This window comes from Chelon labrosus (genome assembly GCF_963514085.1).
Source record: "Chelon labrosus genome assembly, chromosome: 5".
NCBI lineage: Eukaryota > Metazoa > Chordata > Actinopteri > Mugiliformes > Mugilidae > Chelon > Chelon labrosus.
Window position 1 is genome coordinate 424,416 of NC_140341.1, and position 17,277 is coordinate 441,692.

Consider the following 17,277-nt stretch of genomic DNA (forward strand, 5'->3'; position numbering starts at 1 on the left):
TGATCTGAGGTCTGAACATCCACACGGTGCAGTCAGCTGTGACAGAACTACAAGAAAATACTACGTTTACTTTTTAATTCCTATTTAAACGTTGTTTTTGGTTCAACGTTTGTTCTCATGATCATGAAAAGAGAAGGTTGTGTTCTCTCTCATCAGAAACAAACTGAGACAAAGACAAAAGCTGAAGACCTAGATGAGACATCTCCTAGAAACCCAACAAGCCCAGATGTCTTTGTCTCAGTTTAGTTTCCTGGATAAATCATGAGCTCAAGACTTGAAGACTTGAAGCTGATGTTATGTTAGCTAACGTGTCTTTAGCTGTTTTTTACGCTAGCTAACGTGTCTTAACTAACGTGTCTTTAGCTAATTTTATGTCAGCTAACATGTCTTTAGCTGATGTTATGTTAGCTACCGTGTCTTTAGCTAATGTTATGTCAGCTAACGTGTCTTAAACTGATGTTATGTTAGCTAACATGTCTTTAGCTGATGTTATGTTAGCTAACATGTCTTTAGCTAATGTTATGTCAGCTAACGTGTCTTAAACTGATGTTATGTTAGCTAACATGTCTTTAGCTGATGTTATGTTAGCTAACATGTCTTTAGCTGATGTTATGTTAGCTAACTTGACTTTAGCTGATCTTATGTTAGCTAACATGACTTTAGCTGATGTTATGTTAGCTAACATGTCTTTAGCTAATGTTATGTTAGCTAACTTGACTTTAGCTGATGTTATGTTAGCTAACTTGACTTTAGCTAATGTTATGTTAGCTAACATGTCTTTAGCTGATGTTATGTCAGCTAACATGTCTTTAGCTGATGTTATGTTAGCTACCGTGTCTTTAGCTAATGTTATGTCAGCTACCGTGTCTTAAACTGATGTTATGTTAGCTAACATGTCTTTAGCTGATGTTATGTTAGCTAACATGTCTTTAGCTAATGTTATGTCAGCTAACGTGTCTTAAACTGATGTTATGTTAGCTAACATGTCTTTAGCTGATGTTATGTTAGCTAACATGTCTTTAGCTAAAGTCATGTCAGCTAACATGACTTTAGCTGATGTTATGTTAGCTAACATGACTTTAGCTGATGTTATGTTAGCTAACATGTCTTTAGCTAATGTTATGTTAGCTAACTTGACTTTAGCTAATGTTATGTTAGCTAACATGTCTTTAGCTAATGTTATGTTAGCTAACATGTCTTTAGCTGATGTTATGTTAGCTAACATGTCTTTAGCTGATGTTATGTTAGCTAACATGTCTTTAGCTAATGTTATGTTAGCTAACTTGACTTTAGCTGATGTTATGTTAGCTAACTTGTCTTTAGCTGATGTTATGTTAGCTAACATGTCTTTAGCTAATGTTATGTTAGCTAACTTGACTTTAGCTGATGTTATGTTAGCTAACTTGACTTTAGCTAATGTTATGTTAGCTAACATGTCTTTAGCTAATGTTATGTTAGCTAACATGTCTTTAGCTCAGTTTTGTTTCCTGGAGGACTGACGTCTTTCCAGACTGTGTGGAGTCCCTCAGGGCGCCACATCGGGCCCACTAAGATGACGACGTCTCTTCTTTCTCCATCAGAACGTCCCGCTCCAACCCGGTCCTCTAACGTTGGGTCCTCGCTGTCTGTGCAGAACTCTTACCTGAGCGAGAGCAAACATGGCCGAACAGCGAGCACCAGGATCCAGGGCAAAGGTCAGAGGTCGTCAGATTTTAGGTTTGACACTTAGATATGTTTAAAACGGTTTAAAAAGATTCATTTTTAGTTCTGTTCTCCAGCCACCACCGTTAATGTTACTGTTCATTCTGTTGATGCAGCGCCCCCTGCTGGGTGGAGGCTGATGTCTGTGGTTTATTTCCATCAGCTTCCATTCAAGCTGCTCATTAATAATTAATACTGATGAATAGTTGTGTTGTTGTTGGAGCATCTGTCAGCATCAACAACAGAAACCACTTTGTACCCTCACTGGACCCTTTACCGTAAAACCAAGTCTGAACAGATTTAACCAAAAAAGTTTCCACACGAGTCAGGACCTCACAACTGAACAGACAGTTCAGTAACACAGTTAAATATCAGCAGGTTCCCACAGGCCGAGCCTCTTTTAATCCATACTCTCAGAGCTGCCTCCTGCAGGGGTCAGGTGTCTGGCTCCAGGGCACTTCGGCCATGGTTGTCCTTCTCAAACCACTGGTCCACAGCTCATTAGCTGAAGACAATGAGAGGCAGAGACTTGAGTTAATAAAATGGTGTGTGTCCTCTGGTATGTCTGATATGTACACACGCATTAACACACACACACTAACACACGTTAACCCTCTCGTTGTCAGATGTAGGAAGAGAGGGAAAAGGAAATCCAGATTCCTTATAAGGAGAAGGATGAGTGAGGATCAGACTGATGGTCACCCCGTCTCTCTCTCTCTGACACACACACACACACACACACACACACACACACACACACACAGTCTGTGTATAAACTACAGTCCTGTAGTCCAGATGTTGTCCGAAGGCGTGAAAGTGTCCAGATGTTAATGGTGTCCAGGTGTTCCCTGAATTTAGTCTGAGAGGTAAAAACACGTGCATGGAGCCTGAAAGACAAAACTCAGGGACCAGAGAGACACAGCCACGTATAACCTGCATGAACTAAATGTTGTTAATGTCACTGGCACTGACTCTTCTTCATGTGTTTCTGCAGACCAGCTGCAGACGGGGAGGTCAAAGGTCGCAGAGGTCAGAGCGGTCAGAGCGGCAGGTGAGGCTCCTCACTTCATCGTCCGTCTGAACGACCTGAAGGTGATGGACGGCAGCAGAGTCGCCATGACGGTGGAGCTGAGTGGTACGACCATGGTGTGTGTGTGTGTGTGTGTGCGTCCGTGCGTGGGTGTGCGTGCGCGTGTGTGTGTGTGTGTGTGTGTGCATTAGCTGTGGTATTTCCTGTTTGATCTCCAGGGAGGTGGTGGAGATGAGATGAGGACAGATTCACTGTGGACGAGTCCTGACACTTCATTTCCTGTTTGTGTCTCAGTAATAAAAACCCAACCGAGAGTGTGTTGACAACAACAATCTTTGTGAGGACCAGGTTTGACTCTTAGCCCATCACAGTGAGGACATTTCAGTCCTCACGTCTTCACAGAGCTGGTTTTAGGTTTCAGGGTGAGCAGCTAGGGAGTACGTTATGACAATGAGCGTCCTCACTAAGACAGCAGTGTTTGTGTGTGTGTTACATAATGATTTTCCACAGAGGCTTCTCTCCTTAAAAGCTCCGCATGGACCTGCTGTCACTCATCAGACCATCGCTTTAGAAATATTTCATGTGACAAGTGTCCCTCTGGTTTTAAACTATCCAGGCTCCAACAACTGGAATGTTAACTCATAGCCTGACAAATAATAAATAAACTGATAACAACAGGTCTGGATTTAAACACCACATTCAGTTTCAACGTCACCATGATTCAGTTTCTGTTGAAATCAATGAACATCAATGGTGTTTCCTCTGCAGGTGTCAAAGCTAACGCAGCTGCAGTAACCCTAACCCTCGACTGTTGGTCAGAGTCAGTAAACCTGCAGTAACCCATTAACACCTCCGAGGCGACTCTTTAATTGATCGTTAACTGATGAGTATTGATTGAGATGCAGATGTGTGGTCGTCAGGTCACCCTCCTCCAGATGTGGTGTGGCTCCATGATGGGCAGGAGGTGATGGAGACAGAGGACTTCCACCTCCTCCAGGAGGAGAACCGCTACACTCTGCTGATCTTGGAGGTTTTCCCCGAGGACAATGGGATCTACAGCTGCCGGGCCTGGAACCGTTACGGGGAGGACCAGACCCAGGCCCGTCTCACTGTGGAGGGTTAGTGTCAGTGAGAGGGGGCGGAGTCATAAGAAGGTGAAACACATAGATGTAAATAATATGAGGAGATCCAGACAGCTCCACATTAAACATCATTTACATCATCTCATCTCATCATGAAGCTCAACCAAACATACAGTTAGCTTAGCATGTTTTTATGCTAACATAAGTTCATTAGCATTGAACACACAGCAATTTAAAGCACCATTTGTCCAAGTGTGTGGACTTGGTACAGCCAAGCATCCCAGAAAGCATTTCAGTACGCTGCTGTTCTAAATCAGGGCTCCAGACTTTATTTCCTCAGAGCGCTGTGGCTGCTCACTGAAGGTTTTAGATTAGATTCAACTTTCTTGTCATTATGCAGAGCCAGTGTAATACAGTCAGCATCTAACCAGAGGTGCATAAAGTGCAGGTATGTGCGGCGGTGCCCTACTGTACCAGGCTGACAGAACAATATGTACAATCATTCAAATGTTCCCCATTAACAAAAAAAAACAGAAATAAAGCTTTAAAAAGATACTAAAGTCTAAATATTTCATATTTACAGTTTATACAATTCAAAGGTCTTCTATTGTTTTTAGCATTAGCCTTAGAAGCTAGCTTCGCATGTGCAGGAGTGGGTTATACCTCTCCATGCTAATACAATTACCTGTTTACATTCAGTAAATTAGCATTCCTGATAGCAGAGTTTGTCCAATAACTTTCAACAACCATATACACTCATGAGGAGTTCCCGTCTATAGTTTTATCCTAAAAAAAGTTCTGAACAGATCAGCTGTGAACCAAAGGAAGCTACCTAACTACAGTTAGCCATAGAAACTAGCTTAGCTACCGATACAGTTAGCATGTATCTATGACAGTTTACAGTTTGTAAAGTAGCATAGCAATGCTAATCGGTTTGAATGCAACTCAGCGCTGAACTCCTACATTCTAACTCAGTTCTAACACATTTCTAACTCAGTCCTAAGCTCTAACTCAGTTCTAACTCAGCCCTAAGCTCTAACTCAGTTCTAACTCAGTCCTAAAACATAAAACAGTTCTTACTCAGTCCTATGTTCTAACTAAGTTCTAACTCAGTCCTAACTCAGTACTAACTCAGTCCTAAGTTCTAACTCAGTTCTAACTCAGTTCTAACTCAGTCCTAACTCAGTCCTAAGTTCTAACTAAGTTCTAACTCAGTACTAACTCAGTCCTAACTCAGTCCTAAAACCTAAAACAGTTCAAACTCAGTCCTATGTCCTAACTCAGTCATAACTCAGTCCTAGGTTCTATATCAGTTCTAACTCAGATCTAAGTTCTATCTCAGTTCTAACTCAGTCCTAAGTTTTTATTCAGTTCTAACTCAGTCCTAACTTAGTTCTAACTCAGTCCTAAGTTCTATCCCACTTCTAACTCAGTTCTAACTCTGTCCTAAGTTCTAATTCAGTCCTAACTCAGTTCTTACTCAGTTCTACCTCAGTCCTAAGTCCTAACTCAGTTCTAACTCAGTCCTAACTCAATCCTAACTCAGTACTAACTCAGTCCTAACTCAGTTCTACCTCAGTTCTAACTCAGCCCTAAGTCCTAACTCAGTTCTACCTCAGTACTAACTCAGTCCTAACTCAGTTCTAACTCAGTTCTAACTCAGCCCTAAGTCCTAACTCAGTTCTACCTCAGTTCTAACTCAGTACTAACTCAGTCCTAACTCAGTTCTAACTCAGTTCCAACTCAGTTCCAACTCAGTTCTAACTCAGTTCTAACTCAGTCCTAACTCAGTTCTAACTCACTCAGTCCTAAGTCCTAACTCAGTTCTAACTCAGTCCTAACTCAATCCTAACTCAGTACTAACTCAGTCCTAACTCAGTTCTACCTCAGTTCTAACTCAGCCCTAAGTCCTAACTCAGTTCTACCTCAGTTCTAACTCAGTCCTAACTAAGTTTTAACTCAGTTCTAACTCAGTACTAACTCAGTACTAACTCACTCAGTCCTAACTCAGTTCTAACTCAGTTCTAACTCAGTACTAACTCAGTCATAAGCTGTAACTCAGTACTAACTCAGTCCTAACTCAGTTCCAACTCAGTTCCAACTCAGTTCCAACTCAGTCCTAACTAAGTCCTAACTCAGTTCTAACTCAGTTCCAACTCAGTTCCAACTCAGTCCTAACTAAGTCCTAACTCAGTTCTAACTCAGTACTAACTCAGTACTAACTCACTCAGTTCTAACTCAGTACTAACTCAGTACTATCTCACTCAGTCCTAACTCAGTACTAACTCACTCAGTCCTAACTCAGTTCTAACTCAGTTCTAACTCAGTACTAACTCAGTCATAAGCTGTAACTCAGTACTAACTCAGTCCTAACTCAGTTCTAACTCAGTTCCAACTCAGTCCTAACTAAGTCCTAACTCAGTTCTAACTCAGTTCTAACTCAGTATTAACTCAGTACTAACTCACTCAGTCCTAACTCAGTTCTAACTCAGTCCTAACTAAGTCCTAACTCAGTTCTAACTCAGTTCTAACTCAGTACTAACTCAGTACTAACTCACTCAGTCCTAACTCAGTTCTAACTAAGTCCTAACTAAGTCCTAACTCAGTTCTAATTCAGTTCTTGTTCTGGTCATCTTCCCGGCAGAGCCTCAGGACGGCGTACAGCCCTGGTTCATCACCAAACCTAAACCAGTCAGCGCTACCGTGGGTCAACACGTCCTCCTATCCTGTGCCGTCGCTGGAGACCCATTCCCACAGTACACCTGGACCCGAGGCCACCTGAGTCAATCTCTGACCTCTGGAGGAGACTACGAGCTGCTGCAGAAGGAGGACGTCATCTCTCTGCTCATCAGGTCAAAGACAAACATGGACATGAATGAGTGAAGAGACGAAGCTGAGACTGAATGTGTTGGTTCTCTCTCCTCAGACGAGTGAAGCAGCATCACGCTGGAGACTACCTGGTCAGCCTGAGGTCAACGGTCCTCCATCACATCCCATCATTAATCCACATCTAACAGATCTCACCCACTCACTCATTCACTCTTTCATCTCGCTGGTTGTAGGTTTAGTCTGTTAAATGTTGCCTGTTGTAGTTCCTCTGAGCCAAGCATCCTCTCCGTCTGCAGGAACCATGTAGGGGAGTGCAGCGCTGTGGCCCGTCTATCCGTCACAGGAGGAACAGGAGACGACAGCAGGTGAGACGTCAGTTACATGACTAGCCCCGCCCCATCACCCACTCATCATCCTTCAACCATCCATCGACTCAGGTTTAGCTTAGCTTAGTTTTAGACGTAGGTTAGCTTAGCTTAGCTTAATTTAGTTTAGTTTCTTTAGTTTCAGTTCAGATAGTCGTAGCTTAATTTAGTTAGTTGTAGTTTAGTGTAGCTTATCTTAGCTTAGGTGTAGCTTAGCTTAGCTTAGGTGTAGCTTAGCTTAGCTTCAGTGTAGTAGTAGTTGTGTAGTTGTAGTTGTAGTTTAGTGTAGCTTATCTTAGCTTAGGTCTATCTTAGCTTAGCTTAGGTGTAGTTGTTTAGTTTAGTTTAGTTTAGTTGTAGTAGTAGTTGTGTAGTTGTAGTTTAGTTTGGTTTAATCTATTAAAGTAGCAGCTTTAAATGAACAGAGAACAGAGTGCTTTGATGAAGACTCTTCATCAGGAGGAGGAGGAGGAAGAGGAGGAGGAGGAGGAGGAGCAGGAGGAGGAGTGTTTCGTCTGGGTGTGGTTTCACTTTGTTTACATCCAGTGTGTGTGTTCAGTGCGTTCATGCCCATATAAGGACAGTTGAGTCATTTATGATGTAACGTGAACAATTTGAGTGGAGGTCCTCTTCCTCCCCCTCCTCCCCCTCCACCCCCTCCCAGCTGGAAGGGGGTGGAGCCTCTTGTTCCAGAGGGGCTTTAACCCAGCTCTGTTTACTCTCTCTCTTTCACTCCATCTGTCTCTGTGCTCGTTCGTCCAGCCGTCCAACAGCAGGAGGAAGAGCAGGAAGAAGAGGAGGAGGCGGAGAAGCTGGTGGGATCGAGGTGCTGAGAGGAGGTTCCAGACAAGTAGGAGGAGGAGGAGGAAGAGGAGGAGTGGAGCAGAGGAGCAGCAGCACTAGTTTCTGTCGGCAGTGGCAGGAGGCCAACCAGGAGAACCCACAACTCCTGCACCTGCAGAAGGAGAAGAAGAAGAAGGAGGAGGAGGAGGAGGAGGCCAACCAGGACTCTCCATCAGCTCCCAGAGGCCTCCTCAAGCACAGAGTAGAGACCAGGGAGCACGGGGAAGAGGAGCTGCGCCAGAGGGAGGTGCAGCAGCTGGACTTCCGCTCGCTGCTGGGACGCAGAGCTCTCCAGGCTACCAACCAGCAGGAGGACGAGGAGCCGAGGGAGGCCGGGCTCGCCGCCGCCTCACAGCGCCACCGCCACATGGATTTTAAGGCCAACCTGAAGGGCGTCAAAGCCAAGCCCGAGGAGAAGGTGAACTCCCCCCAGAAGGTGGACTTCCGCAGCGTGCTGGGGAAGAAGGGCAGCAACAAGCCGGCAGAAGTGCCCTCCAAGAACGCCAACGCTGCCCCCGCCGCCGACTTCCGCTCCGTCCTCGCCAACAAGAAGAAGCCGGCAGGCCCCGAGAAGAACGGAGAGAGCGAGAAGCCGGCGGTGAACAACTGTGTGGATGGAGGGATTAAGGAGAAGACAAGTGCCGGAGGCATTAAGGAGAAGACAAGTGCCGGAGGAGGGATTAAGGAGAAGACAAGCGCCGATGGAGGCATTAAGGAGAAGACAAGCGCCGATGGAGGCATTAAGGAGAAGACAAGCGCCGATGGAGGCATTAAGGAGAAGACAAGCGCCGATGGAGGCATTAAGGAGAAGACAAGCGCCGGAGGAGGGATTAAGGAGAAGACAAGCGCCGATGGAGGCATTAAGGAGAAGACAAGCGCCGATGGAGGCATTAAGGAGAAGACAAGCGCCGATGGAGGCATTAAGGAGAAGACAAGTGCCGGAGGAGGAGGAGAAGGAGGAGGAGGAGGAGGAGGAGGAGGGAAGGCGCCTGAGTTTGTGGAGAAGCTCAGCGATGTGACGGTGCTGGACGGACAGCGGCTCCGGCTCCAGTGTCGCCTCGCCGCTACAACCGACGCCACCGTCACCTGGACGCTGGACGGGAAGGTCATCAAACCGTCCAAGTTCATCGTCCTCGCCAACGAAGGTCAGAGGTCAAACTAAACTATGATCAGGTTTATCAATATAAAAGTTGCTAAAACGTGAAGCAAGGCAGGCAGGGAGGTTTGAACAAGGCTGGTCGGCGTGATGGAGGCGGAGGCGGGTGGAGGAGGTCAGACCAACTGTTGATGGAGCTCAGAGGATTCAGACTCTATTAATAGAAGTCAGATGGGAAACAATAGAGCAGAGAGGGAGGATGTGATGTGTGGCTGTCGCTGGTATTTATCTGGGAACAGATCACTTTACAGGACACACACACCCATGTCTTTACTGCCCCTCTGAGGTCCAGAGCTCAGTCACACAGCAGCTCCTCCGGTTATTTACTTTAGTCCCAGATGATTAAACTTTAAAACATGTAAATCAGAGCTGGCTGCCTTGCTCATGGTCACGTTGGTAGAGGAGCAGAGAGCTGGCTGCCTTGCTCATGGTCACGTTGGTAGAGGAGCTGAGAGCTGGCTGCCTTGCTCATGGTCACGTTGGTAGAGGAGCAGAGAGCTGGCTGCCTTGCTCATGGTCACGTTGGTAGAGGAGCTGAGAGCTGGCTGCCTTGCTCATGGTCACGTTGGTAGAGGAGCAGAGAGCTGGCTGCCTTGCTCATGGTCACGTTGGTAGAGGAGCTGAGAGCTGGCTGCCTTGCTCATGGTCACGTTGGTAGAGGAGCTGAGGAGCAGCTGGCGTCGGCCCAGCAGGGGGCGCCACACAAACAGCTTCACTGGTATAACGTTCCCTAACTACCGGTTCCTTGTATGTTTAAACATGTTTCCATGGCAACACCTTAATGAGACACACCATAGAAAACCAATTTCAGATCAGAACCGGTGTCACTGCTGCAGGTCTGTTTCCAGAACTGTTTCCATGGAGACCAAATAAATCCACGTGTTTACATCAAGACATCAGACACTAGAGAACTGATGTTCTCATGATGTGGTTCCACATTTACTGGAAGTAGAACAGAAGAAGAAGAAGAAGTATGTCCTCCATGCTAGTGTCCAGTCTTAGAAGACGACCAAGATGTCTCCACGTCTCCATCGTCTCTGTCCACATTGATTCCATCTTGGTTCATCCTCCTCGCCTGATGATGAGGACGTAAGGTTACCATGGTTACCACCTGGTTGTGGTCCTGGTTGAGGAGGTGGTGGGGTGGAGCTGGGTCAGAATGTCCTCACAAATATAGAAACACACACAGTGATGTTGTGCTGCTAAATCTGTTCATACATGAACACGAGGATTCCCTGTGTGTGTGTGTGTGTGTGTGTGTGTGTGTGTGTGTGGGTGTGTGTGTGTGTGGGTGTGTGTGGGTGTGTGTGGGTGTGTGGGTGTGTGTGTGTGTGTTAATCCGTGGTGTGTTATTTCAGTCTGAGGACATCCCCTCATCCAGGACTCATCCAGGACTCATCCAGGATGCCGTTTATCCTCCGTGGTGTCACATGTCAAAGGTCACAGGTCACAGCTGTATTCACACACATGCTGGTATGACTATGTTTGTGAGGACATTCCTTTAACCTGACCCCAGAGCCCAGTCTGAACCCGGACCGGTCCTCAGAAACTTAGCTGTACTAGAACGTAAAGAACACGAGAGAACGTTGGTCATAACAACGTTGTGATTCTGCTCCAGCAAAGGTCTGCTGGGCCAATCAGATCATGTGGGCGGGGCTTGATGCGGTGATGGACAGAAGAGTAACAGCAGTCATACACGTCATCTGATTAGTTTAAATGTCTCTGATTGGCTGGAGGAGGATCCACCTGCAGGTCAGATGAATGAATGCAGCTGCAGCCTCAACCTGTTTCTACTGGAATGGAACCAGTTAAAACCACTGCTAATAATAATGAGTCTGAGCCAGAACCTCCAGAAGTTAGGGTTTCTGTCTGACACTGACATGTACCATACTGTTGTGTACTGTTGTGTAATGATGTGTACTGTTGTGTACTGTTGTGTAATGATGTGTACTGTTGTGTACTGTTGTGTAATGTTGTGTACTGTTGTGTTGTGTCTGCAGGAGGCCTCTGCTCTCTGACCATAAACAAAGCTCTACCAGAGGATGAAGGCCAGTATAAATGTAGAGCAGAGAGCTCAGCGGGCCGAGCTGAGTGTTCCTGTATGGTTCTAGTAGACGGTAAGAACCTTTGTTATTATTTTACTATGTTGTCATTTTAGTTTATCATTCTGTTATTCTATGCTTTTAGCTAGTCCCAGCACCATGTTGTGTTTATTTGTTCACAGTTCAGACGTCCCTTAAAGAGTCAGTGGTTTTATCAGTGGTGTAGATGTTAGTGGATCTCTGGCTCTGGTTCTTCTTCGTTTCTATCGTCTCCTGTTTCATCTGGACCTCTCACTGAGGTCTAGTTTCTCTGATCAGTACCTCAACATTACGGCAGAGAAAACACATCTTCTCCCTCCATCTCCTCATTTCCCAGGATTCCTCAGAGTTTCCTGTAATTAGAATAAATGGACACAAACAGAGTCTGGATTTATCAGAGATCTGGATGAACCAGGCTGACGGTAAACCAGCTGGACACCGAACACATCCATTCACCAGAGTCGGTCTGGTGGCCGCTCCTTCTCTTCATGTCAGACGCTGGTGTCGTCTACAGATGTCTCAGATGTCAACTTGTTCTGTGATGGGCGACGATAGACCAGAGTGATTGAAGGTCCATCATGGACATTAGAGACACAGTCAGCCAGGAGACGTTGGTGAAGACGTCCTCTGGTTGGTTGGTTTGTAGACGTCCTCTGGTTGGTTGGTTTGTAGACGTCCTCTGGTTGGTTGTTAGGTTGAGTTATTTTAACGTCCTGGTCACATGACTTCTTATCAGAGTTTTTATTATCCTGTAAATGAAAATAATCTGAGACTCAGTTTGTTTGCTGAATCATTTCCTCTGTGTGATAGAAGCTCTCCATCCTCCTACCTCTTATTTAACTCTTTCCTTAGTGAAACGTAACCTGCTGCCGTCTGAGCGTCTGATCTGAGGTGGTGAACCAGACGCTGTCTGAACTCTTTAAGATGAGACAGAAATGTGAGTTATGAAGCAGTTAATTCTGTGAATTTTAAACATCTCTCCCTCTGTCTCTCTACTTTACCCCCCCCTCTCTCTCTCTCTCTCTTCTTTACTCCCCCTCTCTCCCTCTCTCTCCCTCTCTCTCTCTCTCTCTCTCCCCCCCCCCCCCGTCCTCCTGCAGACCCGGCAGAAAACTCTCCGGCCGACAAGAAGTCCAAGAAGGCGACTCCAACCTCAGAGAGTGAGTTTCCAAAATATGCAGCAGCCTCTTTCCTTTTGTCCCAATAAGGAGCTGAAGGCTGGGATCACTGGTTCCCACACACACACACACACACACACACACACACACACTATAACACACAATAACACACACACACATTAAACACTGGTTCTATTTTAAAGCGTCTCTGTGTATCGTTGGAAACATCAGTTCATGCATCACTGTCACATTATTATTCCTACCTCCACACACGTTAGGACCACGTTTCCCAGCAGCCCCTCTGCTCCCAGCATGCCATGCTGCTCTGACCATTAGAGCAGAGAGACAGCTTCACCTGGCAGGTGTGTCTTTTTTACCACCAACGTTCTGCATTCATTCTTCAACATGTTCTGACTGGTTGGTTCTGATTGGCTCTGATTGGTTGGTTCTGATTGGCTCTGATTGGTTGGTTCTGATTGGCTCTGACTGGTTGGTTCTGATTGGCTCTGATTGGTTGGTTCTGATTGGCTCTGGCTGGTTGGTTCTGATTGGCTCTGACTGGTTGGTTCTGATTGGTTCTGATTGGCTCTTACTGGTTGGTTCTGATTGGTTCTGACTGGTTGGTTCTGATTGGCTCTTACTGGTTGGTTCTGATTGGTTCTGATTGGCTCTGGCTGGTTGGTTCTGGTTGGCTCTGACTGGTTGGCTCTGATTGGTTGGTTCTGACTGGTTGGTTCTGACTGGTTGGTTCTGATTGGCTCTGACTGGTTGGTTCTGACTGGTTGGTTCTGATTGGCTCTGACCGGTTGGTTCTGGTTGGTTCTAATTGGCTCTGACTGGTTGGTTCTAATTGGCTCTGGCTGGTTGGTTCTGATTGGTTCTGATTGGTTCTGACTGGTTGGTTCTGGTTGGTTCTAATTGGCTCTGATTGGTTGGTTCTAATTGGCTCTGGCTGGTTGGTTCTGATTGGTTCTGATTGGTTCTGACTGGTTGGTTCTGATTGGTTCTGATTGGCTCTGACTGGTTGGTTCTGACTAGTTGGTGATGGTGTTGTCCTGACCGTTGGGGGTCAGGTTTGGTTCATTGGGTTTTTCCCAGGACTCTGTGTGTGTTGGGTTTCTCCTGCTGTGCAGATGTGTAGTTTTACATGTTGATGATGAGCAGAGAACATCGAGGGTTCGATATCTGATCTGATCTTTGAGCTGAAGTAACTTATTTGATGTTTTATCTCAGAAGACTGAGAATCTAAAAGTTATGTCTCTTTATTAAACGAGCTTAAAGACCTCAGTGGAAAATCTGCTCTTATCTTTATGATCCGACTCTAAATCCTCCTGGCTCAGAGGGTTTCGCTGTCCTGTCCCAGGTCAGGTTTATATCACAGCTCACAGGTTCACATAAGTTCTGGTTCTGGTTCTGGTTCAGTCTGTGGGATAAAACCCAAACCATCCACATGTTGAACAGAACTCTTCTAATGGAGCTAATGGAGCTAATGGAGCTAGGCTAACAGCTCTCCCTTCTTCAAATCTTTGTGCTAAGCTAAGGTATCTTTCTCCAAGTTATGTTTGATGCTAACATCTATTAGCTTATTATGGACCATAGTATATCCATAGCATGTTCAAATAGGCTGAACAAATGTTATCAAATGAGAGCTAATGTTAGCATGACCTAATCTTCTCTTTATAATGTCTTCTCTTAATGCTAAGCTAGCAGTTTCCACCTGCAACCAGGTAGCAAGCTAACACATTAGCTAACAACATCAATACAAACAAACATTCACTTATTGGTCATCAAATAATTTGAACATTGATAGTGTTGTAAATTAGCATGCTTGCTAATGTTAGCGTAGCTTTGGTTTACAGATGTTTCTGTGACTGGATGTTGTGGTTAGCTTAGACGCGGTGGAGTAACGTTGACATCACGTAAAGCACATGATGTGTTTTTCACTTCCAACCTGCCTCCATTCTTTGTGCTAAGCTAGGCTAATGTCTGAAACTGAAAGCTATCTGAAATGATCTTTTAAATCTCTGCTGTTCTGTAGAAAAATGAGATTTCTATTAGAGACACAGAGAGTCGTCTGCAGAGCTGGAGGACGGGGGAGGACGGGGGGGACGGGGGAGGACGGGGGGGTGGTTGTGTTTCATGGCTCCTCTCCCAAACTTCCATTTAAGGCCTGGTTTCTGCCTCGGCTTGCTCTGTCAGACTTTGTTTTACTTCTCAGATCAAGACGCTGGAAGTGTCCTGGGAGACTGCTCTCCTTTTAAGAAGCTCCTCGTCTTCAGGTCGAGCTCGAGCTCAGAGAGAAAGGCTGTAGAAACGTGATATCCTGATCTGTCTCTGTTTTAGATTAGAGATGTCAATCTGTTACAACTTCCTCTGTCGGCATCAGAGAGGATCATTACATTCAGTCAGTACGAGATAACACCAACAGCTCTGGATTCACACATCTGGAGTTTATTAGTTAAATATTCTCATCCATCACGAGCTCTGACATTAGTTCAACATCTAAACAAAACTAAAGCTGTGAATCAGGACGGTGGTCCGACTCCACCCAGACCTCCACTGCCCCTCAGGACCTCTACATCCAAACAAAAGCAGCAGGAAGTCTGCGGCACGCTGTCAAAATAAGAGCCTCTGATTATTATCTCTGCAGCGTTCCAGTTTAACTCTCTCTGAGCCGATGAGGCTGGATCCAGAGTCGCTGGTTGATGTTCGTTAGTCTGTCCTGCTCTGACTGGTTGATGACTTAATGGGTGCTCCTGTGATTGGCAGAAGAGGCAGCCAATCAGAGAGCAGATCCGACAGGCACTCCGTCCTCTCAGTGTCGTCCCCACACACAAATCAAACTCTCAATGAGCCTTTAACACTGAGACTGTAGAACCAGAGGACGCCATGACGGCTCCTCAAAGCATGTGGAGCTCCCCCTGGTGGCTGGCTGCAGTATAGGTCATAAGCCCCCCACCCCATATTTGTGGGAGGGGCTAAAGTACACATCATATACATTTTAAATATAATGCTGATGTAAGTTCAAGTTATTGGAGCTACAGAAACAGGAAGTGAGTTCACAATGATTGACAGTTGCCATGACAATGTGTAACTAAGCTACTAAATGCGTAGTTGTGCTTTAAAATAACCAACCTCAAGTTTAACTTTAGTTCAGTGAGATTGTCATTAGCTAGCTAGCTACGTTAGCATTTACAAAGTGTGAATCCTTGATGGAGCTGGATCTAAATGTTGTTAGTAACTGGTGGAGGTAGAGCAGAGAGCAGAGGTAACGGATCATCCAGAACCTGGATCCAGTTCTAGAACAACGGGAGGAGGAGGAGGAAGAAGAGGAGGAGGAGACATGGCGGCCATCTTGGTTCTACAGTCGCTGGTCTGAATCAGGATTCTGAGACTGAAGTATGAATGAGCATGATGATCGTCTGAGCAGCGACGCCACGTTTTCCCATGTTCTCTCTGACAGTGAACGAGTTCTTGTGACGGCAGGTTGAAGCTTTTACTGCTTCACGTCTCTTGAACCATCAAATAGATAAAACTAAGAATCAAATGAGGAATTAAACATTCAGTCAGGTCTCTCTGCTGCTCTGACTCCAATAAAAACAGAGAAGAAGAAAAATCACGTTCAACCCGATCCTGATGACTACCCCAGCTGTCATTGGTCTAGAGGTGGTTTCCACCCTGGACAGGTCTCCAGTCTATCCCAGCTGCCATTGGTCTAGAGGGGGGGGTCCACCCTGGACAGGTCTCCAGTCTATCACAGCTGCCATTGGTCTAGAGGGGGGGGTCCACCCTGGACAGGTCTCCAGTCTATCACAGCTGTCATTGGTCTAGAGGGGGGGGGGGTCCACCCTGGACAGGTCTCCAGTCTGTCCCAGCTGTCATTGGTCTAGAGGGGGGGTCCACCCTGGACAGGTCTCCAGTCTATCACAGCTGTCATTGGTCTAGAGGGGGGGTCCACCCTGGACAGGTCTCCAGTCTGTCCCAGCTGTCATTGGTCTAGAGGGGGGGTCCACCCTGAACAGGTCTCCAGTCTGTCCCAGCTGTCATTGGTCTAGAGGGGGGGGTCCACCCTGGACAGGTCTCCAGTCTGTCCCAGCTGTCATTGGTCTAGAGGGGGGGGTCCACCCTGGACAGGTCTCCAGTCTGTCACAGCTGTCATTGGTCTAGAGGGGGGGTCCACCCTGGACAGGTCTCCAGTCTGTCCCAGCTGTCATTGGTCTAGAGGGGGGGTCCACCCTGAACAGGTCTCCAGTCTATCCCAGCTGTCATTGGTCTAGAGGGGGGGGTCCACCCTGGACAGGTCTCCAGTCTGTCCCAGCTGTCATTGGTCTAGAGGGGGGTCCACCCTGGACAGGTCTCCAGTCTATCCCATCTGTCATTGGTCTAGAGGGGGGGGTCCACCCTGGACAGGTCTCCAGTCTATCACAGCTGTCATTGGTCTAGAGGGGGGGTCCACCCTGGACAGGTCTCCAGTCTATCACAGGGCTAACACAGAGAGACACTCACACCTACGGCCAATTTAGAATCACCAATGAACCTAACCAGCATGTCTTTGGACGGTGGGAGGAAGCTGGAGAACCTGGAGAGAACCCACGCAGACACAGGGAGAATATGCAGACTACACACAGAAAGGCCCCCCCAGACTTTAACAGGTCACAAATCATTGAGTGTTGCTCCAGACCGAAGCGTCCACATGTTCCACAGTTTGAGTTAAATAAAGATCAGCAGCTCTAATAAATTCCTCCTCTGCTGTCATCTGAATAAACTGCAGGAACCATTTCCTGTTTCCTGAGGATCTACTTTTAGATAAATGTCCATAAATGGTCATCAGAGACGTCTTCTTCCAGTGCTGCTTCTCTCTGATCTAGAAAACACACAAAGAAGACGAACATCTTCAGGTTCCTTAAGTTCTTTAGACAGGAACCAGAAGAAACAAGACGATGGATGTAGGTCCCGACCACAGACTGGAGGAAACATGTTGTTTAAACTAAGGCTAGAACTCCTCCATCTTATTTCAGTTTGGATCCAGGTTCTGGATGAACCGTCCAGGTTCTTCAGGTTCTTCAGGTTCT

The 17,277-nt window shown here is 46.2% G+C and overlaps 1 protein-coding gene across 1 annotated transcript in view; it reads left to right on the forward strand.

Annotated features, from left to right (window-relative positions):
- mylka (myosin, light chain kinase a) overlaps window positions 1–17,277 on the forward strand; it is a gene marked incomplete at its 3' end in the record, with an annotated part of 36,109 nt that overhangs the window by 8,991 nt on the left and 9,841 nt on the right. Inside the window, exons 10-19 of the mRNA XM_084545577.1 lie at window positions 1,581–1,716; window positions 2,607–2,836; window positions 3,652–3,849; window positions 6,458–6,665; window positions 6,740–6,784; window positions 6,939–7,007; window positions 7,770–8,488; window positions 8,801–8,995; window positions 11,007–11,123; window positions 12,188–12,247. Coding sequence (XP_084401703.1) covers window positions 1,581–1,716; window positions 2,607–2,836; window positions 3,652–3,849; window positions 6,458–6,665; window positions 6,740–6,784; window positions 6,939–7,007; window positions 7,770–8,488; window positions 8,801–8,995; window positions 11,007–11,123; window positions 12,188–12,247 — 1,977 coding nt within the window. The remainder of the gene's footprint in view (window positions 1–1,580; window positions 1,717–2,606; window positions 2,837–3,651; window positions 3,850–6,457; window positions 6,666–6,739; window positions 6,785–6,938; window positions 7,008–7,769; window positions 8,489–8,800; window positions 8,996–11,006; window positions 11,124–12,187; window positions 12,248–17,277) is intronic.